This window comes from Dasypus novemcinctus, chromosome 24 (assembly GCF_030445035.2).
Source record: "Dasypus novemcinctus isolate mDasNov1 chromosome 24, mDasNov1.1.hap2, whole genome shotgun sequence".
Lineage (NCBI taxonomy): Eukaryota > Metazoa > Chordata > Mammalia > Cingulata > Dasypodidae > Dasypus > Dasypus novemcinctus.
In genome coordinates, this window is record NC_080696.1 from 32,000,146 (window position 1) to 32,026,206 (window position 26,061).

The window sequence follows — 26,061 nt, forward strand, 5'->3', positions numbered from 1 at the left end:
CCTCAACAGACTTCAGCTCCTACACTTTGACTTATTGGACTAACTCCACTCAGCTAACATGGAGTTGAAGAAGGTCAACCACCACAACATGGAGCCTAGAGTGTCTACAACTAGAAGCAGGAAGAGTGCATCCAGTACCCATGTGGAATCTAAGCCCTCACTTGACATAGGTGTGCAATGGTCACAACCAATCCAATGTCCACAGAGAAAATGTGGAATGGGTGTGGGAACGGTAGCCATGGGGGCTGCTGGGTGTGGGGAACGGGAGGAAGAGATGAGATGTGGAGGCGTTTTCGGGATGTGGAGTTGTCCTGGATGGTGCTTCACGGACAATTACGGGACATTGTAGATCCCCCCAGGGCCCACTGGATGGAACGTGAGAGAGTCTGGGCTATGATGTGGACCATTGACTATGGGGTGCAGTGATGCTCAGAGATGAACTTACCAGGTGCAATGGATGTATCACGATGATGGGAGAGAGTGTTGCTGTGGGGGGAGTGGGGGGCGGGGGCGGTGGGGTTGAATGGGACCTCATATATATATATTTTTATTGTAATTAAAAATAATAATAATAAATAAATATTAAAAAAGAAAAATAAAAAAAAAAAAAAAAAAAAAAAAAAAAAAAAAAAAAAAAAAAGAAGGTGCTTGAAGTCTGCAGAGCATTGGACCTGGAGTCCAGAGACTTTGAACTACTTCCGCCACCAGGCCCAATCTTCTAAGCTAGCCTGGAGAAGGGGGTGAGCTCTCTAGTCTCTGGGAAGCTTTCTGGATTCCGCCCTTTCTACCTCCCTTAAAGCTTTAAGAGATGGCATTTTTGTGTGTGTAAGGGACCAGGACCGGGGTTTGAACCCTGAACCTCACATGTGAGAGAACGGTGCTCAACCACTGAGCCCCACTGGCTTCCCTAAGCCGGTTACCTTGTGTGTGTTGTTCTGCCTCCAGGAGGCCCATGTGGGAAGCAGGCACTCAACCACTTGAGCCACATCTGCCCCAAGAGATGGCATTTTCAAAACTCCATTAATACTTTGCACCCCATCCATGGCACTTACAGTAACTAAGAGTTGAGGCTGGCATCTTACTCCCTTTCTCATTGGTTTGTAATCTCCGAGGGTAATGTCATATTCATCTTAACATCATTTAGAACTCTGGTCTTAAATCTGGCTGCCCATCAGTATTGCTTGGCGATGCTCACTAAAAATATTTTCACTCACTCCAGTGATTCTGATTCCAGGGAGGTGAGTTAGGACTTAACTTTAAGTGTCTTAGGTGATTTGGATGCGTGGGATTCAAGTCCAGGGGGCTTGGCACAACACAATGGGTGCTGGGTGCTGGCCTAGCAGGGGTAAGAAATATATTTGCACGATAAACAAATGTTGTGTAGGAAAGTATAGACTGAACTAGGGTCTGTATGACTGTGCATTTCTGGGCAGGTTATGCTGGTCCTGCAAAGGCTTGCAGGAAAGGGAGGAATGTTCATTTAACACTTGGAAAGGAAATAGCACAGCAGTGTTAGCAATACAAAAGATAAATATTTATTCAGAACAAAACTTTTTAACAATCGATTTTTACATTCTAAGCCACAAGGAAATAGCAAAACATAAAGCAAAGCAAAGACAAAACCGTAAGAAAAGCAGTGTACTGTCTTTTCTACATTAACTTGATAACATTTAGTTGACCCATGCCCTCTGGCTTGCCTAACTTGGCCTATTTCGCAGCTACATTTTAGAGTTAACACCTCACTTACAATTCCAACTTTCTCCTGAGACAGGAGATTGCAGATGAGCTCCAGCTAGCTGGTACTCTGGGGTTTCTAGCTACAGAGGCTAAGGTGCAAATGTAAACCTTTGGTGGGTTTCCTTACTCAGGAGGAACCCTTTCTCACTGGGGGCAATGAAGGTGAAGGCAAAGGTCCCCAGAGGACCTGATGCACTTTAATCCAGATGTGGTACCCAGGGAGCAATGAATGCACCCTGAAGTATGTTCCTTGGTCCTTTCTCTATCTCCCAAGTATTCAGGAGCCCCGGCTAAATCTCTTTCTGCTCCCCTCACCCAGACGATTTCTGGGCATTCCTCTGTGTTCCACCAATCCGGAGAGATCAGACTTTCTGGGCCCTCAGGTAGTGAGGAAATGTTGTGAAGTGTGAGAGGTAGTGGAATGAGCACCAGGCTTGGGGTCAGGGAACTTTACTCTAGGCTCAGCTCTGTCATCAGTCAGCAATATGATTTTGACCCAGTCACTGGACCTCTCTCGGCCAGTTCCATCTGATGGAAAACCAGGGAATTGGTCTAAACCAACTCTCAAGTCCTTTCCAGCATGAAACTTCTAGATCCCATGATTATGAAAAATGGCTTCTGAGCCACTGAAAGAGAGCTCATTAAGTCCATACATTTTTATGCCACAAGAGAGGCCCCTTGGCCACCATTCAGAGCTTATTGACTCAGATTACATACACTTCTAACAACACTGGTTTCACAAATTCTCAGACCTCACAGATTAAAAGCAGCAAATTAAAAGGGAAGGGGAAGAGCTGCAAAAGGTAGACACCCTGACAGGATCCACAACTGACAGTTTTCAATTCAACAAACACTGATGGAGTGCCTACCATGTGCTGGGCCCCGGACTTAAGTGTTGGGGCATAAAGATGAGCAAGGCAGCCCAAAGGGTAAAAATCCAGGGAGAAGACAAGGTTTGGGGTGGGGTAAAAAGTAAAAAAAAATTAAAAAACAAAATAAAACCCAATACAAAAACGAAAACAGTAAAAAAAGGGAGGGGTGACATCTGCACATTACAGTCCTTGGTAAGTCTTTACTGATGACAGAGTCACCAATTCGGAAAGGCTGAAATGGAGTAATCGCGGCTTAAGAAGGCAGTGAGAGATGTCTCTTGTAAGTTTTAAAAAGATGTCCTTCAAAAATGATAAAAAACGGTGTAAAAAAAAGTTTTGGCACTTAGAGGGGTAAGCTGGCTGTGCGTTCACGCCGGCAGGCAGGCGGATGGGTGTTCAGTGCCCGGCCACGCCGGTGAGCTGAGCTGCCACGGAATTGTGAACTGCTTTGGGACACTGGGCAAAGGCGTGTCCTCGCTTGCCACAGAGGTTGCACACGATGCCCTTCCGGCAGTAAGGGCTCAGGTGCCCCTCTTCCCCGCACCTGAAGCACCTGTCCTGCGTGCAGCTCCCGCTCATGTGGGTCCTGGAACCACATTTAAAGCACGTCTTGGGCTGCCCCTTGTACCAGCTGTAGCCCCTCTCGGCCCCCAGGAAGAAGGCCCCCGGCAGATGTCTGACCCCGCCCTCCCCCTGGCGCAGCTCGATCTCGCACTTGTACTCCCCGGTCCAGATCCCAAACCTGTCGGTCACTTTCACGGGCACGGCCAGCACGTCGCAGTGGCGCTTGAGCCAGGTCACGATGTCCTCCACGTCCACCGTCTCGTTCCGGAAAAGGATGAAGAGAGTCTTCAAACTGGACTTGCTCCGCCCCAGCACCACAAAGTTCTCCCAGCAGTCCTCCTGCTCGCGCTTCTCCTCGTAGGTGCGTAGGAACAGGGCCAACTTTTCTGCCGAGCGGAAGCTCACGTCGAATTCGCGGCTCCCCGGGATCTGGATGACCGCGTAAATGTCGTTCGGGTCCATGCCGATGGAGCGCAGGATGAGCGCGCCCACCACGAAGTCCCGGGTCGGGCAGGCGCCCTCGTCACCTTGGAAGCAGATGCGCACAAGGAAGCGACCCTTGCCCGGGCCCGCCGCAGGCCCCGGTGCTGCTTCCTGTTCATCCTGGTGGGGCCGCTCGGCCCCGTCCTCGGCCACGCTGGGCCTGGTAGGGGCCGCCATGGCCGCGGTCTCCGCCTTCTTCCTCCTGCCCACCTCAGCTGCGCCCTTCTTCCTGCGAGGGTCCGCTGCCTCGCCGGCGGCGTCTCTCCGACGGCCCTTCGGGTCCCCGCGACCGGCCGGGGGAAAGTCGCCGAGTCCCGGCGCCGCCAGGCCAGCCGAGGCGCCAAGCGCGCCGCTCGCAGCGCTGCTGCTTTCCTCCTCCCGCCGCGGCGGCCGCTGCTCGCGGAATTCGCCCTTCTTCTCGGCCAGGTTCTTCACCACCTGGGCCCAGCCCATCTTCTCGCGGCCGCCCTCGGGTTCCTCGCTCCGGGCCGCTGGCCGGGCCGCGGGCAGGAGCTGCGGTCGCCCCCGCTTCTTCTCCTCCTCCACGCCGCCGCCGGTGGCCATTTTACCTCCTTCCCAGCATCCTCCACTCGCTCCCGCCGCTTAAGAGCGCCCATCTCGCGCGCGCCCGCCCGGGGCTGTGGGTTTTTTTTTTTTCCAGTTCGCGCTTCTCTCCCCCGCCCCCCACCCTCAAAGGTATTTACATGTGGCGCATTTTGGACCGAGGCGGCCGGGAGCCCCCTGGTAACCGCTGAGCTACAGTTCCGCCCGCGCGCGCTCCAACCCCACCTCTTCTGTGCGGAAGCGGGCAGGGGAGCTTGGAGGCTCGTCCCTTTCCCCCGCGCGGGTTTGGCAGCCTTGGGCCGCGCTCTCCAGGATTTGTTATTTCGCAAGCGATCCTCGATGGTTTCATTCGAGCAGCATTACTAACGGTCCACGGCCGAAGGCGGGACAGAGTCGAAGAAAATCTCGCCCATTTTGTTTCCTTTGTACCTCTTGTTAAAACCTCTCTCCCCGTATAGCATAACAGAAAGCATTATTTGCTCCAGCGTTGGATTATGAACATTTTCAAACAAAAAAAAGTTGAAAGATTTTACAGGGAACGTTTTAGCATTAACTTTTAATTTTTTTTCCATTTTAACTTTATATTGTCAAAATTTTCCATATCTTATCGCACATCTATTCATCCTATTATTTTTCATCAGTCTTTTATTTTTTTTGAATTATAGAGGAGGGGATTGAACCTGGGACCTTGCTGAGTTGGCTCTCTCGCCTGTTTGCTTGTTGTTTTTTTTTTTTTGTTGTTGTTGCTAAGAGTCACTGGAACCGAACCAGGGACCTTCCATGTGGGAAGCAGGTGCCCAACTACTTGAGCCACATCTGCTCCCACTTATTTTTTAATCTTTCAAGTATGCCATAGTGCATTTTTATACTGCATTATTTTTATTAAAAGAAATCTCCGTCATACTAATGATGACAATTACATTGAGTCCTTTTTAAGAACTTTGTTATGTGCTGAGCACATTGCAAGCTTTATCACATGGAATCTTCCAAAAACGATGTTGTAAATTATACCCATTTTACAGCTAGAGAGGGGCTTGGAAACTAGGGTTACATTTCTTGCCCAAGGCACAGTTAATAGGCAGCTCTGTGGCCTCATGTGTAGGTGGCTTATCTTTCTTCATCTTCCTTCTGAAATTGTGGGTTAAGAACTATGCATTAGACTCTCCAGGAAACCTCGTTAAGGCGATTCCCAGGTTAAACTCAGTGCTACACAGCCTCTCTATTCTTCCCCTGTCTTTAATTTATACTTTAGAGGTATTAATAAATGTTGGATGGTTGAGAGATGGATTTAACATCACCTCTTTGTGCTTTTTTTCTTTACCCATTATCTTTGGGCATTTCAGGGTCCTTCTGTTACCTTTCCATCTTCTGTGAAAAAAAAACAAAACGATTCCAAAGTCAGGAGGATCCAAATTTATATCTACCTGCTTGAAATCTCAGCCCTTTCACACTGGGCTATAGCCTCAGCTTACTTACCCTTATCAAAAAAACATTAATATCTATTCTTATAGGATGTGTCAAAGAGCTTCATCCAGAGAGGTTCCCAGGAAAGCTTATCCTTCCTTTTTGTGACTGAGAAAAATGTCGAAATCTAGGCATCATCAAGGTGATGCCTTCTTCCTCAAGACTGGTTCATTGTAGTGTTTGTGGATTTCAATGTTGTAAATTCTCCATATAAATTTTAGGTTCAGCCTACAAAGTTTTCAGAAGCCACTATTTTGGATTTTAATTGGAATTATATTGCATTTATAGAGTATGTTATAATACAGAGTCTCCCCACCTTTATGAATACTTGATTTTTCCTTTATTTAGGTCTTATTTTCTTAATTTAAATAACGTTTTATAGTTTTCTTTATAAAGGTCTTGCATAAGTTTTTGGATTTATTGCAAGGTACCATATGGCTTGATTGCAATTATAAATGGTCTCTTTAGAAATTACATATTCTTATTTTTTTATTGGTATTTAGAGAGTAGGAATACAACTGAATTTTGTGTACTGACTTCATATCTGGCAACCATGCTGAAATGTTAAAAAAATTCCATTGGTTTTTGGAATCTCCTTAATTTTCTGTTGACAATCATACTGTCTGTGAATAAAGAAAGTTTGTATCTTTCTTTTCAGCTCTTACACTTGTTCTTGTTCTACTACACTACCCAGGACCTGTCATACAGCTAACATATATTCAGCGTGTTTGTTTTGTTTCTGATTTTAAAGAGATCTCTTTGTATTTTGAAGTGAAGGTTTGATTTGTAGATTGGGCTCTGACTCCATGTCAAATTTTTACTAGCCTTCTCTTGTAAGATTTAGTTGAAAAGATATAGCCATCTTTTCAAACAACTCCATTTTCTCAGGTCACATTTTACAGATCTATGTTTTCTACATTCTCTTTTGATCCTTTTTAGTTGAGTTTTGTTGATTATCACTACTGGTAATGTTCACTGCAAATCGGATAAAAGGCTGAACATTTATAGTTATTTGTTAGCTATTTTATGAGAAAAATGTGAGCCATTCTCTCAGCATTGTTCTGGTGTCCATGGTTGATCTATTGCAGAGATCACTGAACCAGATACTATAAGGGCCCAGCAGGCATCCCATGAGCAAAGCAGTTCACCTGTGCACCGAGATTGTCTGGAGAGGCCCGCCTTTACTCATTTATGTCGAATTTTCTCCATGGACGAATTACAGGTCCAGGGTTGCCAGATGTTTGCTTTTCCAAGCAAGACTAGAAATCAAGTGTTTGGCTGCCTGAAACAAGGCCTGAGCTCTGTGGCTCAAACATGTCAGGGTCTAGTGTCTCTCTTGTGAGGCCTCTTTTATCTTTCTAGTCCTCTGTCCGTAGTGTCCTGCCTTCCAATTGTGTTCCTCTTTAACATTTTTATGCCCCTGCCCTTGAATGTACTTTGCTCCTACACAACAAGCATCTGAGGCTTTTCTTTGGAAGACTGCCCATAAGTTAATGGATCCACTTTTCAGAACAGCTGGGGAATTGACCTTCCCCTAAAGTCGTCTTTGACCTGTAGCTGATGGGAACAGGCTATGAGAACTTGGCTCCCTGGTTTGGGTGAGAACAACTTTGAAGTATAACTACACTCCAGGGAGCCCCTGCAGGATCAGGCTGAAGCCACCTTTCATGGGACTTTGCCTGAGATCACAGCCTTGCTTGGCTATCTCCCTTTCCTGGTCTTGCTTCCTTACCTTGCCAGGCTCCCTGGGGAGCACATCCTTAAATCAGTTGCCTATGAATCTGCATCTCAGGATCTGCTTCTGTGGAACCCGATCTAAGACATGCACCTAGGACTCTTAAGTTTGGGAAGAGCAGGGATTGTGTGTTCCTGGTTTCGTCATCATAGCCCTAATGCCTAACACAGAGCCTAGCAGGTGTTAAAAAGATAGGTGTTGAACTTATGGTTTAGTAGAGAAATGGGGGGATACTATTTCATTCCTTCTTAGCAGCGAACACTATCTATTATTATCTTGCTTATTTATTTGCTTTTATAGTATTGTTTATCTCCACCACTAGACTGATATCCACGTAGGTAGGGACCCTTTGGAAACCTTCAGTACCTCCCTCTCTTTCACCATTGATCCCTAGCATAAACACTCACTGATGTTTAATATTTTTTAGTGAATAATCTATTGTTACAACTGGGCATTTTATAGCTGTGTGAAGTTTGTAGATTTGTTTCTCCTGTCACTCTTTTAATGGTTTTGAAAGAAAATGTATTAGTTGGAGTAGGCTAGATGATTTTATAGTAATAAATTATACCATAAAGTTTCAAAGGTGGGAAGCAAATGTGCCTGAAACAGTTGGGCTCCCACCTACCACAGGGAGGTCCCAAGTTCAGTTCTCAATGCTTCATAAAGAAGACAAGCAAGATGCGAGCTGATGTGACAGACTGGTGCGGCAGGCTGGAGTGGCAAGCTGATGCAATGAGATGCCACAGTGAAGAGACACAACAAGGAAACACAATAAGAGATGCTCAAATGATTGGGCGCCTCCCTCTGAGATGGGAGATCTCAGGTTCAGTTCCTGGTGCCTCCTAAAAAGAAGAGGAGCAGACAATGAATAGACACAGAGAGCAGAAATTGAGTGCAAACAATGGGGAGGTGGAGTGGGGGATAAATAAATAAATCTTAAAAAAAATGTCAAAGGCTTAACACAACAGATTTACTTGCCTTATGTGTCAATGGTCCCTCACTGACCCAGGCTGATGGAGATTCAGACATCTTTTGTCTGTACCACTTGGAACAGAGGCCTGTGTGGTCCCATGGCAGGGGAAGAGAGAGCCGTAAGCACTGCCTCTTAAGTGCTTCTTCCTGGAGGCGACATATGTAACTTCCACTCACAGCCTTTTAGCCAGAATGAGTCACATGGTCCCACCTAACTGCAAGATTGGAGCATAAATGTCTGTCATCTAATTGCATTCAACCTTGTACTTATACCACTTAGACATCTTGTAAATATGAAATATTTATAAACAATATAATGAAACCTTCAAAATATATCTGTTATAAATAAAGTATTACATATTCATTTAAAATTTAAACAATACATGAGGATATAAAGTAAAAAGTGAATTCCCTAGTCTTTTCTACTTCTTACCAATCTCATTCTTCAAAGATAGCCATTTGTATAATTTTTTACATATCCCTGTAGATATTTTTCTGGAACTGTATTAGTTATCTATTGCTGTGTAACAAATTATTACAAACCTAAAATAGTAAGAATTATTATCTCACAATTTGTAGGATAGGAATTTGGGTGTGGTTTAGCTGGTTGCCTCAGGCTCAGATTCTCTTAAAGCTGCAGGCAAGCCCTTTGCACTGGGCTGGGGGGGTGCTTGACTGGGGCAGGGAGGGATGTACTTCCAAGCTCACTATTGGTTGTTGGCAGGATCCAGTTCCTCATAGGCTGTTGGCTGAAGTCTCCCTCTTTCCCTGACATTTGGGTCTCTACAACGCGCCTCACAATGTGGCAGTTGGCTTTCTTCAGAAAAAGTAGAAAGGGTTAGAGAGCAAGCACCGAGATGGAAACCACAGTCACTTTATAACTTTATCCCAGAAGTGACACCCCATTTCTTCTGCTGAATTTTGTTAGAAGGAAACCACTAGGTGCAGCGCATACTGGAGGGGATTATACTCTGAGTACTGGGAGGTGGGGGTCATTGGGGCCCTTGCAGAGGCTGCCCACCATACTATCCATAATGGATTTGATCATTATTCAGTCAGGACTGACTCAGTTTGGCATCTCAGTCCTGGTTCTTACTGACTTTTGGGATTTGCATTATTTTTTTAAACAAATCAATTTTATTGGTACATATTAACGCATACAATTAATTCGAAGTGTACAATCAGTGGTATTTGGTATAATTACATAATTGTGCATTCATCACTTAAATCATTATTACAGCATTTTCATCATTTTAATAATAAAAATAAAAAACAGGCAGGAAAATTCTACATCTTTCAATCTATGCTTCCGCTGCTGTACATAACTATTTCTGACTATTTTTGCACATTTACTTATTAAGCAGTTTTATTGAGATATATTCACATATGGTGTAATCTATCCAAAGTGTGTAATCAATGGACATTAGTATAATCACAATGTTGTGCATTCATCACCACGAAAAAATTTAGGATTTTATTACTCCAAAAAGAAAACCTCACACCACTTAGCAGTCCTTTTTCCCCATTTTTTTTTTTTTTTTAATTTTTAGGGGGTTTAGGAGGTACCAGGGATGGAACTGGGGACCTCCTACATGGGAAGCAGGCACTCAACCACTTGAGCTATATCTGCTCCCCAACCATAAATTGTTTTTAAATGTAAGTCAGGAATCCATGTGGAGAGGGGATAACTTCAGGTGGACTTTGAAAGAAGATGCAGGTTTTGTAAAGAAAGAGGGAGAAAATGTATGGTGTTAGAAATTATTGCTCCTATTCACAGAGGAGGAAACTAGGCTCAGAGAGGTAAAGTGACCTGCCCAAGATCACACAACTAGTAGTGGCTGAGTGATAGTTGGAATTTGAGCCCACATAAACGCAGTTCCAAAGCTCATAAGCGTAGCCACGTAAGCACTTCTGCCTCGTGTCTGTAAACCAAGTAGAGAAAAACGCGGTGAGAGTTACATTTTACCTTACGGGATTAGTCCCTCTAGGCACTCTGTAGTCCGCGTCGCGTTTCCTTGGAGACCGAGACCAGCGCGAAAGCGTCAAATCCTGTGAAGCTCGAGTGGCCTAGGTTACCCCGCGATCCACGCTGAGACGAGGAGATTGGAGAAACCGAATAGGCATCTCATACGGACCCTACGGATTCAGAATTCTTCCATTTTCCTCAATGGCGCGCGTCTTTCCAAAGTGGGTAAAAAGGAGCCTCGCGGGACACTGGAATGCGCATGCGTAGTCCCCGCCCGTGGTTAACCTTGCCCTCACCAGGTTCTAGCCTGGATTTCCTCCCGCGGCTGCTGGCCCCGCCCTCCCTTCGCCCACACTTCCCCGCCTTCATCCGGCTCTGGTCCCTGGTAAACTGAGGTTCGGGTTCGAGTCCCCACCTCTCCTGTCTCAAGTTTGCTGCTTGCTGTCCCTTGGGCTGGGTCAGATGCTGAAGTTCTTTCCCGCCTCTGATTCCATCCAGACCCGACCACCCAGGGATTCGCTCCACAGTCCACAAGTACTTGACTCTGGTGAGTTTGGGAGTGCTGGGACTGGGGTAGGGAGCTCTCTGACCCTGTTCTCCTGCTCTCGGCTCCCACCGCGGTGACTGGCCAGGGTGACACATTTGCTCTGGGGCGCGCGGTAAGCCTCTGAACCTGTTTTCTCATTACGTTATCCACCACTTCCTCCCACCACATTATCAGAATGCAGGGTATATTATGCTGCTTTCTTATTCATCTCTGATTGCTCCTCTGGTTTCCTGAGGGTGGGTATTGGGTTTTATCCACGTCTTCTGGTTCTCACAGTTCATAGCACCTCACAGCGTGGATGTGCTTAGTAGATTCTAGCTGGTTAATAAGAAAGTGATAGCTAACATTTATGGAGCACTTAACACACGCTTTGCAAATATCACCACTCAGAATCCTTACACCAAGCCATGGAGGTAGGTTTTATTATTAGATCCTTATAAATGAGGAAATTGAAGCTCCGAGAGGTAAAGTCAGTTGCTCATAGTCACGGATATCTGTAAGGGGTTGGAGCAGTGATTTGAACCATCTCTTGTGTTGTCTGGTAGGATTATGTCCCATGGCAGCGGTCCCCGCCGAAAAGCAAGCCTTCTCCTTTGCCTCCAGTCCAACAAGCCAGCAAGAAAGGAAAATTAAAGGGCTTGATCAATGTCCAGCCAGGTAGGCAGATGCACTTGGGGCTGGTGTGGGGGTTGGGGGTAGGACGGAGTAGCTACACTATTTGTAACAGGGTAGGCTAATTCCTGTAAGAAACAACCCTTACATTTCAAGATTTAATACAGAAGTTTATTTCTCATTTATGTCAAAGGTCATTTGTGGATCTGTGGGGAGTGGAAGATTTATTTTGCTCCACATGGTCATTCAGGAATTCAGGCTCTTTTGATCTTGTGGCTCTGACATTTTGTAAGGCCTTGAAGTCTTCTGAATGGAGAATAGCTAAAAGAATAAAATAAATAAATAAAATAAAATATTTATAACACCAGTACTTAGGATTTTGGAATTTGATTAATTAAATTCCCTAAAACCTTTTAAGCTACATTAAAAAAATCTAATATATCCAATTTTAATTTTCAAATAATTCATTTGTCTGATTAACAGGAACCATAGGGTATTTAAATAATTCTTGTAAATCTAATAAATAAACTAAATATGGGTAATCTTTTGTTCTTTTAAAAGTTCTGGTAGTATATTCATAATAAGAGTGTCTTAAACCTTTCAATTTAAAACATCTAAATCAAAATCTCATTTACATATTTTGTTAGAATCACAAGCTTAATCTACTAATCACTTTATTAGAGAAGTAGTAGGTTTATAGAAGAAACATACAGAAAATACCAGCCTCCCATATACTGTTTCCTGTACAGTTTTCCCTATTATTAACACTTTGTATTACTGTGGTACCTTTATTACAATAGGTGAAAGACTATTATAATTGTACTATTATCTGTAGTTCACTGTTTACATTAAAGTTCACTGTGTTCTGTAGTACTATTGCTCTTTTTTAAAAAAATAGTATCCTATAGTGTATACAACCAAAGATTTCCCCCTTCTAACCACATTCAAATATATAATTCAGTGGTGTTAATTACATAAACAATGTTGTGCTACCATCACCACCATCCTTTTCCATTACCCCAAACAGAAATTTTGTACAAATTAAGCATTAACCCCCATTCCCTACTTCCACCTGGCCTCTGGTAACTTATATTCTAGTTTCTGACTCTATGATAATTTGCTTATTCTGATTATTTCCTATCAATGGAGATCATACAATATTTGTCCTCTTGTGCCTGGTTTATTTCACTCAACATGATGTCTTTAAGATTCATCCTTATTGTCATTTATGTCAGAATTTCATTCCCTTTTTGGCTGAATAATAGTCCATTGTGTGTATATACCACATTTTGTTTATCCATTCATTTGTTGATGGACACTTGGGTTGCTTCCATCTTTACCAAAAGATATTGATACCCAAAGAATTGAAAATTGCAGGACCTGGAGAACTTGATGGGTGTGAGTTTCCTTCTCTGTTGCATTGTCCTACTGTTTTGAGGCTATGAGTGGGTGGGGTGGTAGCCTGGTCCCCCAATGATGTTTCATTCCCAGGGATCTGACCCCAGGCTTGCTCATACCCTCACGGTCTCCCTGCCCTTTCCTTTCTGTCCCCAGTATTGTGCTCTGTATTAGTCAGCCAGAGGGATGCAGATGCAAAGAACCAGAAAAATGTTGGGGTTTATAAAGCATATTTATTTAGGGTAGAAGCTTACAGTCACAAGGCCCTAAAGATCCAGCTTCAGTTACTTAAGAGGTACTTCCTCACCCAAAGTCTGCTGCCACTTGTTGATGCAAGATGGTGGGTGATATCTGTGACTGTTCAGTCTTCCTCTTTCCTCTTAAGGCTCCGTGGTCCCAGCTTCTTCCAATCTCAGCAGTAGGCTGAAATAAGGCCCCTCTTTTCCCAGGGCTTATTTCTTTCCGGGTTCAGCTGTTCTAGTCTCTTCACAAGGTAAGCTGTAGACAGTCAGGCTCATCTCTCTTCCCTGGGCCCCAGGATCTTGTCTAATGAACTGTCTCTCTTCCTCTGTTCTTTGTGTATCTACTTCCAGGTGAGAGTCTGTTTTATCAGTCCACCAAGGGGGTGGGGACTCAACGGTGAATCACACTCTAAAGACATGGTTAAATCAAAGCCCTAATCTTAATCAGACATCTCAACTGAATCTAATACAATCAAAGGGTTATCATGCCCAGAGGAACAGACCAGTTTACAAACATAATATGTCTTTCTTTTTGGAATTCATAAATAATATCAATCTGCCACATGCTTCAAGTCCATTTTATCATTGGCAGGACAGGTGAGGAGTCAGCGAGAACTGCGCAGGAAGGAGAAGTTGGACCCTGGGAAGATGCAGACCGCCATCCGGCTAACAAGGGTACAGGGAGCATCCCTAATCCCGTAGGCATGAACCCGGGCCAGGGCAGACGGGCAGGGATGGCTTTAGTGCACACACACTGAGCACTTTGTGAATGCTAGACTTAACTCATTTCCTCCTCACAGCATCCCCATGGCCAAGCTTATCATCATCCCAAATGTACAGATGGGGAAACTGAGGTGCGAGGAGATAAGGAACTTGCTCCAGTTCTCACAGCCAGAAAGTGTCAGTACCAGGGAATGAAGTCAATTAAACAAAACTTTTGCCATTGTATTTAAAACTCAGGAAGACCATCACCATCACTTTTTTTTTTTTAAACCAGTTTTATTCATACATATTAATAAAGCATACAGTTCATCCAAACTATACAGTTGATGGTATTTGGTATAATCACATAGTTGTGTATTCATCACTTCAATCATTATTAGAGCATTTTCATTATTTCAATAATCATAATAAACAACGAAAAAAGACAAACAAGAATATTCTTCACCTTTCAATCTCTCTCTATTTCCCCTGCTGTTCATAGCTGCTCTTTCTGGCTATTCTTGCACAATTATTTATTTATTAACCAGTTTTACTGAGCTATATTCACATATGATCTATCTAACGTGCATAGACACTGACTTTTAATATAATCACAATGTTGTGCATTCATCATCACAAAACATTTTAGAACCATTTCATTACTCCGAAAAGAAACTCCACCACTACTCAGCATGCCTTCCCTAGCCCTACATAACCCCTAATAAAATTTCATTTTTATAAATTGATTTATATTTACATTTTATATAAATGGAATCATACAATATGTTGCACAATATATTTAGTTCATAGTAGCACAATCATACAGTATTTGTCCTTTTGTGTTTGGCTTACTACACTCTATAATGTCCTCCAGGTTCATTCATGTTGTCATATGCTTTACAACTTCAGTTCTTACAGCTGCATAATATTCCATTGTGTGAATACACCACAGTTTGTTTATCCCTTCATTAGTTGATGGACACCTGGGTTGTTTCCAACTTTTGGCAATCATGAATAATGCTGCTGTGTCTATTCATGTCACTGCCACAGTTCTTCTGGTATTGGTAGTGGTATTACAGGGTCATGTGACAAATTTATATTCAACCTCTTTAGAAAATGCCAAACAATCCTCCACAGTGGCTATACCATTCTACATTCCCACCAACAGTGAATAAGTGTCCCTCTCTATCCACATCCTGTTGTCTGTCTTTTTAATAGTGGCCATTCTGATAGATAGGAAATGATAACTCATTGAATTTGCAGTTCTCTGTCTTTTTAATAGTAGCCTTTCTGATAGGTATGAAATGATAACTCACTGAATTTTTAAAAAAATATTTATTTCTCTCTCCCACCCCCATTGTCTGCTCTCACTGTCCATTCGCTGTGTGTTCTTCTGTGTCCACTTGTATTCTCATCAAGTGGCACTGAGGATCTGTGTCTCTTTTTTGTTGTTGCGTCATCTTGCTGAGTCAGCTTTCTATGTGTGTGGCACCACTCCTGGCCGGGCTGTGGTTTCGTGAGGGGCGACTCTTCTTGCGCAGGGGCCACTCCTTGCATGGGGGGCTCCCTTACATGGGGGCATTCCTGCGTGCACCACTCCATGTGGGCTAGATCACCACATGAGCCAGGAGTCCCTGGGCATCGAACCCTTGGACCTCCTATATGGTAGGTGGATGCTCTATCTGTTGAGCCACATCCGCTTCCCACTCATTGAAGTTTTGATTTGCATTTTCCTAATCATTAGTGATGTTGAGAATTTCTTCATGTGTTTTTTTGCAATTTGTATTTCTTCTTTGGATAAATGTCTATTTGAGTCTTTTGCCCATTTTTTAATCAAGTCGTTTGTCTTTTTATTGTTCAATTGTAACATCTCTATATAACATGGATAATAAACCCTTACTGGACATGAGATTTCCAAATATTTTCTCCCATTGAGTTGGCTGCCTTTTCACCCTGTTGACAAAGTCCTGTGAGGTGCAAAAGTGTTTGATTTTGAGGTGGTCCCTTTTGTCTATTTTTTCTTTTGTTGCGTGTGCTTTGGTAGCAAGGTCTAAGAAACCCCCACCTCCACAAGATCTTTTAAGATATTTCCCTACATTTTCTTCTAGTGGTTTTATGGTCCTGGCTATGGTCCTTGATCCGTTTTGAGTTGATTATTGTCTGGGGAATGAGATAGGGGTCCTTTTTCATTCTTTTTGTTATAGATATCCAGTTTTCCCAGTATCATTTGTCAAAGAGACTGTTTTGTCCCATTAACACAGACTTGGTAGGTTTCTCAAACAATTGGCTGTGGAGGTGAGGGTTTATTTCTGAACTCTCAATTCTATTCCACTGATTGATGTGTCCTATCTTTATGCCATAACCATGCTGTTTTGACCACTGTAGTTTTATAATATGTTTTAAGGTAAGACAGTGAAATTCCTCCTGTGTCACCCTTCTTTTTCATGATACGTTTGGTTATTCAGGTGCATATTCCCCTCTAAATTAATTTGGTAATTGCCTTTTCTATTTTTGTGAAGTAGGGTGTTGGGAGTTTTGGTTGGTTTTGCATAGAATCTATAAATCAGGTTGGGTAGGACTGACATCTTCATGATATTCAGCCTTCTAATCCATGAACTTGGAATGTCTTTCCATTTGTTTAGATCGTCATTAATTGCTTTTAGCATTGTTTTGTAGTTTTCTAAATATAGGTCCTGTACGTCTTTGGTTAAATTGATTTCTAGGTATTTGAGTCCCCCGCCCCGTCCCCTGAGATGGCTCCCTCATCTGTTTTCTTCACTGTTTTTGCTCATCGTCTGCTTGTTGTTGTTGTTTTGCTCATTGTCTGCTCATTGTAGTTTTTTCTTTAGGAGGCACCAGGAACTGATCCCAGGACCTCTCATGTGGGAGGTGGGCACCCAACTGCTTGAGCCACATCTACTCCCTGCTTGTTTGTTTTTTCTTGTTGTCTGCTTATTGTTTTTTTTCCTGTGCCTGCTAGTTGTCTGCTCATTATTTGTTTGTCTTCTTTAGGAGGCACCAGAAACTGAACCTGGGACCTCTCTTGTGGGAGGCAGGCACCCAACTGCTTAAGCCGCATGCATTCTCCATTTGAATCTTTTTGTTATTATTGTAACAATTTTCTCCTCAGATTGTTCAATACTAGTGTACAAAAAATTACTGATATTTGCACATTCATCTTGTATCCTGCCACTTTGCTGAACTCACTCATTTATTAGCTCAAGTAGCTTTGTAGCATTTCAGAATTTTCTTTTTTTTTTAAAGATTTATTTTTTAAATTTATTTCTCTCCCCTTCCTCCTCCCCCAGTTGTCTGTTCTCTGTGTCCATTCGCTGTGTGTTCTTCTGTGTGTTCTCTCTGTGTCAGCAGCACCCGGAATCTCTGTCTCATTTTGTTGTGTCATCTTCTTGCATCAGCTCTCCGTGTGTGCGGCACCATTCCTGAGCAGGCTGCACTCTTTTCGCGCTGGGTGGCTCTCCTTACAGGGCGCGCTCCTAGCGTGTGGGGCTTCCCTACATGGGGGACACCCCTGCATGGCATGGCACTCGTTGTGCACATCAGCACTGCGCGTGGGCCAGGCTCTGGGTTTGAACCTTGGACCTCCCTTGTGGTAGGCGGATGCCCTATCTGTTGGGCCAAATCTGCTTCCCAGAATTTTCTAAATATAGTATCATTTCATCTGCAAGTAGAGTTTTACTTCCTCTTTTCCTATTTGGATGCCTTTAATTATTTTTCCTTGTCCGATTGCTCTAGCTAGAACTTCTATTACAATGTTGAATAACAGTGGTGACAGTGGGCATCTGAATTAGTCAGCCAAAGGGGTATTGATGCAAAATACCAGAAATCTGTTGATTTTTATAAAGGGCATTTGTTTGGGGTAGAAGCTTATAGTTACCAGACCATAAAGCATAAGGTACATCCCTCACCTAAGTCTGTTGCCACGTGTTGGAGCAAGATGGCTGCCAATGTCTGCTAGGGTTCAGACTTCCTAGGTTCCTCTCTTCCCAAGGTTCATTTCTCTCTGGGATCAGCGCCTCTGTTTTCTCCACAAGGTCAGCTGTAGACTATGAGGATCTCTAGGCTTTGCCTCTCTCCACAACGTCAGCTGTAGACTATTGGGTGAACATCTCTGTCTCTCTCTGCAGGGCTTCAGCTGTGTCTAAGGAGCTATCTCTATTCCTCTGTGTTCTTCTCCTATGTGTTCACTTCCTGGGCTCCAGCTCAAAAACTCCAACAGCAAAACTCCAACAGCAAAATCTCCAACTCTGTCCTTTGCCATGTCTTTTATCTGTGAGTCCCTACCCACCAAGGCGTGGGGACTCAATACCCTACTGATGTGGCCTAATCAAAGCTCTAATCATAATTTAATCATGCCCAGGTACAGACCAGTTTACAAACATAATCCAATATCTATTTTTGGAATTCATAACTATATCAAACTGCTACAGCATCTTTGTCTTGTTCCCAATCAGGGAAAACTTTTAACCTTTCCGCATTGAGTATGATGTTGGCTGTGGGTTTTTCGTATTTGCCTCTTATCATGTTGAGGAATTTTCCTTCTATTCCTATCTTTCAAAGTGTCTTTATCAAGAAAAGATATTGTTTTTTGTTGAATACCTTTTCTGCATCAATTGAGATGATTATGTGGCCTTTTCCCTTCAATTCATTACTGTGGTGTATTGTTAATTGTTTTCTTATGTTGAACCACCTTGCATACCCAGAATAAATTCCATTTGGTTGTGATGTAGAAGTCTTTTGATATATTGTTGGATTCGATTTGCAAGTATTTTGTTGAGAATTTTTGCATCTATGTTCATTAGAAAAATCGGTTTATAATTCTCTTTTCTTGTAGTGTCTTTATCTGGCTTTAGTATTATGGTGATGTTAGCTTCATAAAATGTGTTGGGTAATTTTCCCTCCTCTTCACTTTTTTGGACGAGTTTACACAAGATTGCTGTTAATTCTTGTCGAAATGCTTGGTAGAATTCACCTGTGATGCAGTCTGGTCCTCGACTTTTCTTTGTTGGGAGCTTTTTGATGACAGGTTCAGCCTCTTTAAATGTGAGTGGTTTATTAAGTTCTTGTATTTCTTGTAGCATCATTATAGGCTGCTTGTGCATTTCTAGGAATTTGTCCATTTCATCTAGGTTGTCTAAATTGTTGGAATACAGTTTCTCATAATATCCTCTTATGAGCCTTTTTATTTCTGTGGGGTCAGTTGTAACATCCCTCCTTTCTTTTCTGATTGTATATATTTGCATCTTTTCGCTATTTTTCTTTGTTAGTGTGGCTAGGGGTTGTTCAATTTTATTGATCTTCTCAAAGAATCTGTTTTGGTTTTGTTGTTTTCTCTATTTTTATTTCCTCAATTTCATTTATTATTGCTCTAACCTTAGTTATTTCTTTATTTCTGCTTGCTTTGGGATTGGTTTGCTGTTCTTTTTCTCTTTTCTCCAGTTTTTCAATTAGAACTTTGAGGTTAGCTTTTTCTTCTTTCTTTAATATAGGCATCTAGGGCTATAAATTTCACTCTTAAGGCTGCCTTCACTATATCCCATAAGTTTTTAAAAATTTTTTATCACCCTGTGTGGCTTTTTTTTTTGCATGCTGTCTGCTTTCTGTGTCCATTCGCTGTGCGCTCTTCTGTGTTTTTTTGCTTGTCTCCTTTTTTGATGTGTCACCTTGCTGAGTCGCCTCTCTGCGGTGCTTGCATGCCAGCGGCTCTCCGTGGCATGCAGGCCAGCCTGCCTTCACAAGGAGGCCCCGGGATGCGAGTCCAGGACCTCCCATATGGTAGGTGGGAGCCCAACTGATTGAGCCACAGCGGCTTCCCATCCCATAAGTTTTGATATGTTGTATTCTTGTTTACATTTGTTTCAGTATATTTACTGGTTTCATTTGCAATTTCTTCTTTGAACCACTGATTTTTTAGGATTTTGTTGTTCTGCCTTCACACATTTGCGAACTTACTTCTTTCCTGTCTATTATTGATTTTCGGTTTCATTCAATTATGATTTGAGAAGGTGCATTGTACAATATCAGTCTTTTTATCCTTATTTAGAGCTGCATTGTCACATAATGTGGTCTATTCTGGAGAAAGATCCATGGGCACTTGAGAAGGAAGTATAATCTGCTGAGTTTGGGTGCAATGTTCTGTATATGTCTGTTAGATCTAACTCATTTATCATATTGTTCAAATTCCCGGTTTCCTTGTTGATTTTCTGTCTAGTTGTTCTATCTAATGATGTGAGTGATGTGTTGAAGTCTCCCGCAATTATTGTGGAGATGTCTGTTTCTCCTTTCAGTTTTGCCAAAGTTTGCCTCATGTATTGTGGGCCCCTTGGTAAATGCCTAGATATTTATGACTATTGCATCTTCCTGGTGGATTGTCCTTTTATTAATATGTAATGGCCTTCTGTATCTCTTACAACTTTTTTGCATTTAATGTCTGTTTTGTCCAATATTAGTGTAGCTACCCCTTCTTATTTTTGGTTACTATTTGCGTGGAGTATCTTTTTCCATCCTTTCACTGTCAGCCAGTTTGTATCCCTAGGTCTAATGTGAGTCTCTGGTAAGCAGCATATGGATGGCTCATGTTTTTTTTTTTTATCCATTCTGTCTGCCTATGTCTTTTTTTCTTTTTAAAATTTATTTTATTTATCCCCCACCCCTTTTGTATGCATTTGCTGTCTGCTCTCTATGTCTGTTTGTTGTGTCCTCTCTGTGTTTGCTTGTCTTCTTTTATAGGAGGTACTGGGAACCGAACCTGGGATCTCCCATGTGGGAGGGAGGTATCCAATCGCTTGAGCCACCTCTGTCTTCTCACTGTCATGTTTTCTGAGAAATCCATGCTAGGTCTTTCTGGGCATCCCTTGTATGTGCTGGTTTACTTCTCCCTTTCTACTCTCAGAATTTTCTCTTTATCTTTGACATTCTGAGTAGTATGCGTCTTGGGGTAGATCTGTTTGGATTTATTCTGATTGGGGTATGCTGTACTTCTTGGACATGTAAGTTCTTTTCTTTCATGAGAGTTGGGAAATTTTCTGCTATTGTTTCCTCAAGTAGTCTTTCTGCCCCTTTTCCCTTCTCCTCTCCTTGTGGAACTGCCATGACACGTATGTTGTTGTGTTTTGTGTTGTCATTGAACTCTCTGAGCCCCTCCTCAATTTTTCCCATTTTTTTCTCTCTCTCTGTTCTTATCTCTCTTCAATGTCTTTGGTATCACTTATTCTTCTATCATTTCAATCCGCTCTTCTATTCTCTAATGCATTTTTGGTTTTACCAATTGTGTCTTTTATTCCCATGCGCTCTGTTACTTTTCTATTCAGGATTTCAAACTTTTCTTTGTGCTTACTTAATGTCTTCTTTTTAAAAATATTTTTTAAAGATTTTAATTTTTTTTCAATATCTTCTTAATGCCATTTACCTCTTTAACTGTATTGTCTTTCAGCTCATTGATTTAATTTTGGAAATTTGTGTGCATCTTGTTAATTAGTTGTCTGAAATCCTGTGTTTCTTTTGGGGTTTCCTTGGCCCTTTCTTGGACCATGTCTTCCATTTTCTTAGTATGGCTCATAAATTTTTACTAATGTCTAGGCATCTGATTAGGATGGTAGTTTACTCATGCTCAATTTCTTTCTCTTTTGTAGGGATTTATTGGTGGGAAGCTCTGTGTTACTGCTGCTCCTTGATTCTTGGTTCAACCTAGATCACTAGGATTGTCCCTGTAGTTGCTCAAAATTGACTTTTTATAAGATAAGTTATCCAATGGTTACCTTGTTTCACTTATATGATGTATTTTTTTTTTTAGTTCAAAAAATTTGGGGATGTTTATTGACAAGGTACATTAAAAAAAAATACACACACATTTTACCATTTACAGATCACAGATACATATGCTCCAAAGAAGTTTTCTCTTTTTCTGTTTTGGGATACCCCCTGGCCCTGATATCACAAATATTCCAGTCTTGTGAATACCAGACTTAGAAAGAGAGGCACGGGGATATTGCAACATAGTTCATGAACAGAAAGTCACATTTCCATTAAAATTTTTTTTTTAAATCTCTCAAAAGATTTAAATGGTCATTTGTATAATCAAGTCTTCATCCAATTTTCTCATATATAGCAAACTGTACGAACTTTAAAAATATGCATTCTTCAGCTTTCTCATATATATTTGTATATACATATATATATATTTCCCCTTTCAAAACAGAGCACTCGGGAAACGGACTTTGGCCCAGTGGTTAGGGCGTCCGTCTACCACATGGGAGGCCGGCGTGGAGCTGGCCCATGCGCAGGGCTGATGCGCGCAAGGAGTGCCGTGCCACGCAAGGGTGTCCCCCGCGTAGGGGAGCCCCACGCGCAAAGAGTGCGCCCCGTAAGGAGAGCCGCCCAGCGTGAAGGAGGGAGCAGCCTGCCGAGGAATGGCGCCGCCCACACTTCCCGTGCCGCTGACGACAACAGAAGCGGACAAAGAAACAAGACGCAGCAAAAAGACACAGAAAACAGACAACCAGGGGAGGGGAGGGGAATTAAACAAATAAAAAATAAATCTTAAAAAAACAAAAAAAAAACAAAAAAAACCCAAACAGAGCACTCAGTAATTTTAACCTAAGTAGAGGTATGTTTTAATTGCACATTTTACTAAAACACAAAACCCAAGTTATTTTCAATAACTAGAAAATTGTGTATTTATAAAATACAAAGCCCTCATCAAAATATACTTGTCACTGGGAAAAATAAAATATTTAAGTGGATTTACATAAATTAAAAAAAATTTATCGGTAAGTTTCAGTGTTATTCTGGAGTCTGTTTCAAGCACTTATTCTCCCAGAGCTCTTCATCTTCCAAGTTGAGTATTTTTAAATTATTAAAAAATTAAAAAAATTTTAAAAAAATATTTTATGTTGAGATATTAGGATTCCCTCAATTCTTTTTCATTCCACATCATCTTCCACCAAGCTCTGAGCTTGAAGGATGGTCAGGAGCTTAGTCAAAAGCACCTGGAACGCCGGTGATGGAAGAGTTCACTGTAAAACTTGCCATCACAGCTGTGGCTGTTCACACAGGGCAGTGGCATTGGTCAAATGCTTCATGACCTTCTCGTATTCACCTGGGGCTAGGAACTCCTTCGCTGAGCAGTATTTTTTAAGGAAGTGTTTCTGATCAGCTTTGGAATCTTTAGGTCCAGTAACTTGGACAGCCCAGCACTCTGCTTGGCAAGTTTCTGCTTCTTTTTTTCCCTCACAGTCTTTTTTTGAAACTGGGTTCACTCTGTCTCTTGCAGTTGAATTGAATACAGTACCTCAAACAGAGGGCCACATGTACACTGGCAGCAAGGCCAGTTTTCCAAGCCACCATTTTCTTTTGGCTGTGCAGAACATGTCGTCGTCAAGGTTCATTCATGCTGTAGCATTTACCAGCACTTTGTTTCTTTTTATGACTGGATAATATTCCATTGCATGCATATACCACTTTTATCTATTTATTCATCAGTTAATAGACACTTGGGTTGCTTACTTACACTTTTTGGCTACTGTAAATGATGCTGCAGTGGACATTGATATACAAGATATACCTGTAATAATCCTTGCTTTCAGTCCTTTTTGGTATATGCAAAGTGTAGGAATTTCCAAGTCATATGGTAATTCTGTGTTTAATTTTCTGAGGAACCATCAAACTGTTTTCCACACTGGCTGCACCATTTTACCTTCCCACCAACAATGTACAAAGGTTTCTATTTCTCCCATCCTCATCAACTCTTGTTATTTGCACTTTTAAAAAATAATAGCCATACTAGTGGGTGTGAAATGGTATCTCATTGTAGTTTTAATTTGCATTTCTCTAGTGGCTGATGATTTTGAGTATCTTTTCATGTTCTTATTTGCCATTTGAATGTTTTCTTTGGGGGAATATCTGTTCACATCATTGGCCCGTATTTTAATTGGGTTCTATGTCTTTTTGTTGTTGAGTTGTAGGTTTTTTTAATGTATTCTGGATATTAAAACCTTATCAGATATATGAGTTACTAATATTTTCTCTTGTTCTGTAGGTTTTATTTTCATTTATTTATTTATTTTTAAAGATTTATTTATTTATTTAATTTCCCCCCCTCCCCTGGTTGTCTGTTCTTGGTGTCTATTTGCTGCGTCTTGTTTCTTTGTCCGCTTCTGTTGTCGTCAGCAGCACGGGAAGTGTGGGCGGCGCCATTCCTGGGCAGGCTGCTCTTTCTTTCGTGCTGGGCAGCTCTCCTTACAGGGCGCACTCCTTGCGCGTGGGGCTCCCCTACGCGGGGGACACCCTTGCGTGGCAGGGCACTCCTTGCGCGCATCAGCACTGCGCATGGCCAGCTCCACACGGGTCAAGGAGGCCCCGGGTTTTAACCGCGGACCTCCCATGTGGTAGACGGACGCCCTAACCACTGGGCCAAGTCCGTTTCCCTTCATTTTCTTGATATTGTCCTTTGATGCATAAAAGTTTTTAATTTTGATGAAGTCTGTTTATTCTTTCTTTTGTTGCTTATGCTTTTGGTATAAACTCTAAAAATTTATTGCCTACAACAAGGTCCTGAAGATATTTTCCTATGTTTTCTTGTAAGAGTTTTATATTGATAGCTCTTATATTTAGGTTGTTGATCTATTTTTTTCTTTTCTTTTTGTTTATATTTTATTTTGTTTTTTAATTTTTATTTATTATTCTAATTCCTGCTTAGCCGTCAGAGTTTCACTTTTTCTCTTCTTCTGGAAATCCTTTCATAAACCTAAAAGGTCTAAGCTATGATCACAATCCATCTTACAGTATTTTACCTTTTCCTTAAAGAGTTTTCAACGTGCAGTGAATCTTTCTGTTTGGGCCTCTTGGTTCTCCAAGAGGGTGCCATAGACCACTGGGACAAAATGAAAGCAAAGTAGGCAGGAGTTTTCCTCTCATTCACATAATGTTGAAAGAGCATGTATAAATTGTACATGGTTCTCTTCTGTGTGGTTTATGTATTCTCTCACAATAACTCTCTAAAACATGTACAATTATCTCTCCCATGTTAGCGGAAAGAAAATGAGCTTTAGAGGACTTTTTAAGTAACATGCCAAAAGCATGCAGATAGCAAGAGACATAGCCAGGGTTTAAGCACAGATCTGTGACTTTAGAGCCAATCTTGTGTTCCGTCACTCCCCGAAGCAGTAAGAAACCTTCCTGATGAAAGGCTGAGATCAGATCATGAAGAGGCACCAGCTCATTTCCAGCAGATTCCTGTAGAGCCCTTCGGGATTTCCTTACACTATTATCTTTAACCAGGACTCCAGTGTGTAAAGGGCCTTTATGCACATTCTCAGAAGCCTCTGATCCCAGGAGAAGGAAGGGGCGCTTTTCGCCCCTCCCACTCTCCTCTCGCTGCCCTCCCTGGTTCCCGAGGTTTCTGGGAACATTCAGCACTAGCCAGCCCACGGCCTTCAGAGATCATAACAGAGACCCGGTACAGGGCACAGTCGTTGATGTATTTTGAATTAATTTTTATATATGGTGAGAGGTAGGGACTCACATTCATTCTTTTCTTTTTTAAAGATTTATTTATTTATCTCTCTCTACCCCCTCGTTGTTTGCGCTTGCTTTGTCGGTTCGTCTTCTTTTTGTTTCTTTAGGAGGCACAGGAAACCGAACCAGGACCTCCAATGTGGGAGGGAGGCGACTAGTCGCTTAAGCCACTTCCGCTCCCTGCTTTGCTGTGTTTCTGGTTATGTTTTTTCCTCTTACGTCTCTTGTTGCATCATCTTGTCACGTCAGCTTGCCGTGCCTGCCTATTGCTCCAGCTCACCATCCTGCTTGTCCTCTTTAGGAGGCACTACTCTGTTTCCAGCTTTGTTGTATCTCTCATTATGTTTTCCTTCTTTATCTCTTATTGCCTAGTCAGTTTGCCACGCCTTCCTGTTGTGCCAGCTGGCTGTCTTCTTTAGGAGGCACTGGGAACTGAACAACGGGCCTCCCATGTGGAAGGCAGGATCCTATTCGCTTGAGTCACATCTGCTTCATGCTTTTGTATGCAGATTTTTAGTTGTCTCAACACCATTTATTGAAGAGACTATTCTTTACCCATTGAATGGACTTGGCACCTTATTGAAAATCAACTGGCCATAGATGTGTGAATTTTCTCTTGAGTCTCATTTTTATTTTATTATTATTTTAATTTATTCATTTATATTTTTTAA

The 26,061-nt window shown here is 42.1% G+C and overlaps 2 protein-coding genes across 5 annotated transcripts in view; one reads left to right on the top strand and one right to left on the bottom strand.

The window, feature by feature from the left end:
* Positions 1-1,512: 1,512 nt before the first annotated feature.
* ZCCHC3 (zinc finger CCHC-type containing 3) lies at positions 1,513-8,359 on the bottom strand. The gene has a single exon (XM_004463998.4). The coding sequence runs from the start codon at positions 4,218-4,220 to the stop codon at positions 3,006-3,008; it is 1,215 nt and encodes a 404-aa protein (XP_004464055.1). The 5' UTR covers positions 4,221-8,359; the 3' UTR covers positions 1,513-3,005.
* A 2,049-nt stretch (positions 8,360-10,408) lies between these two features.
* C24H20orf96 (chromosome 24 C20orf96 homolog) overlaps positions 10,409-26,061 on the top strand; it is a 56,017-nt gene continuing 40,364 nt past the window's right edge. For 2 of the 4 annotated variants that reach the window (XM_058286848.2, XM_058286849.2), the window contains exons 1-4: positions 10,409-10,578; positions 10,856-10,904; positions 11,450-11,561; positions 13,749-13,831. In XM_058286848.2, the coding sequence (XP_058142831.1) occupies positions 10,559-10,578; positions 10,856-10,904; positions 11,450-11,561; positions 13,749-13,831 (264 nt within the window). In that variant the 5' untranslated portion in view covers positions 10,409-10,558. Of the gene's footprint in view, positions 10,579-10,708; positions 10,905-11,449; positions 11,562-13,748; positions 13,832-26,061 lie in introns of those variants that run through there. The other 2 variants (XM_071211627.1, XM_071211626.1) reach the window with 2 other exon arrangements.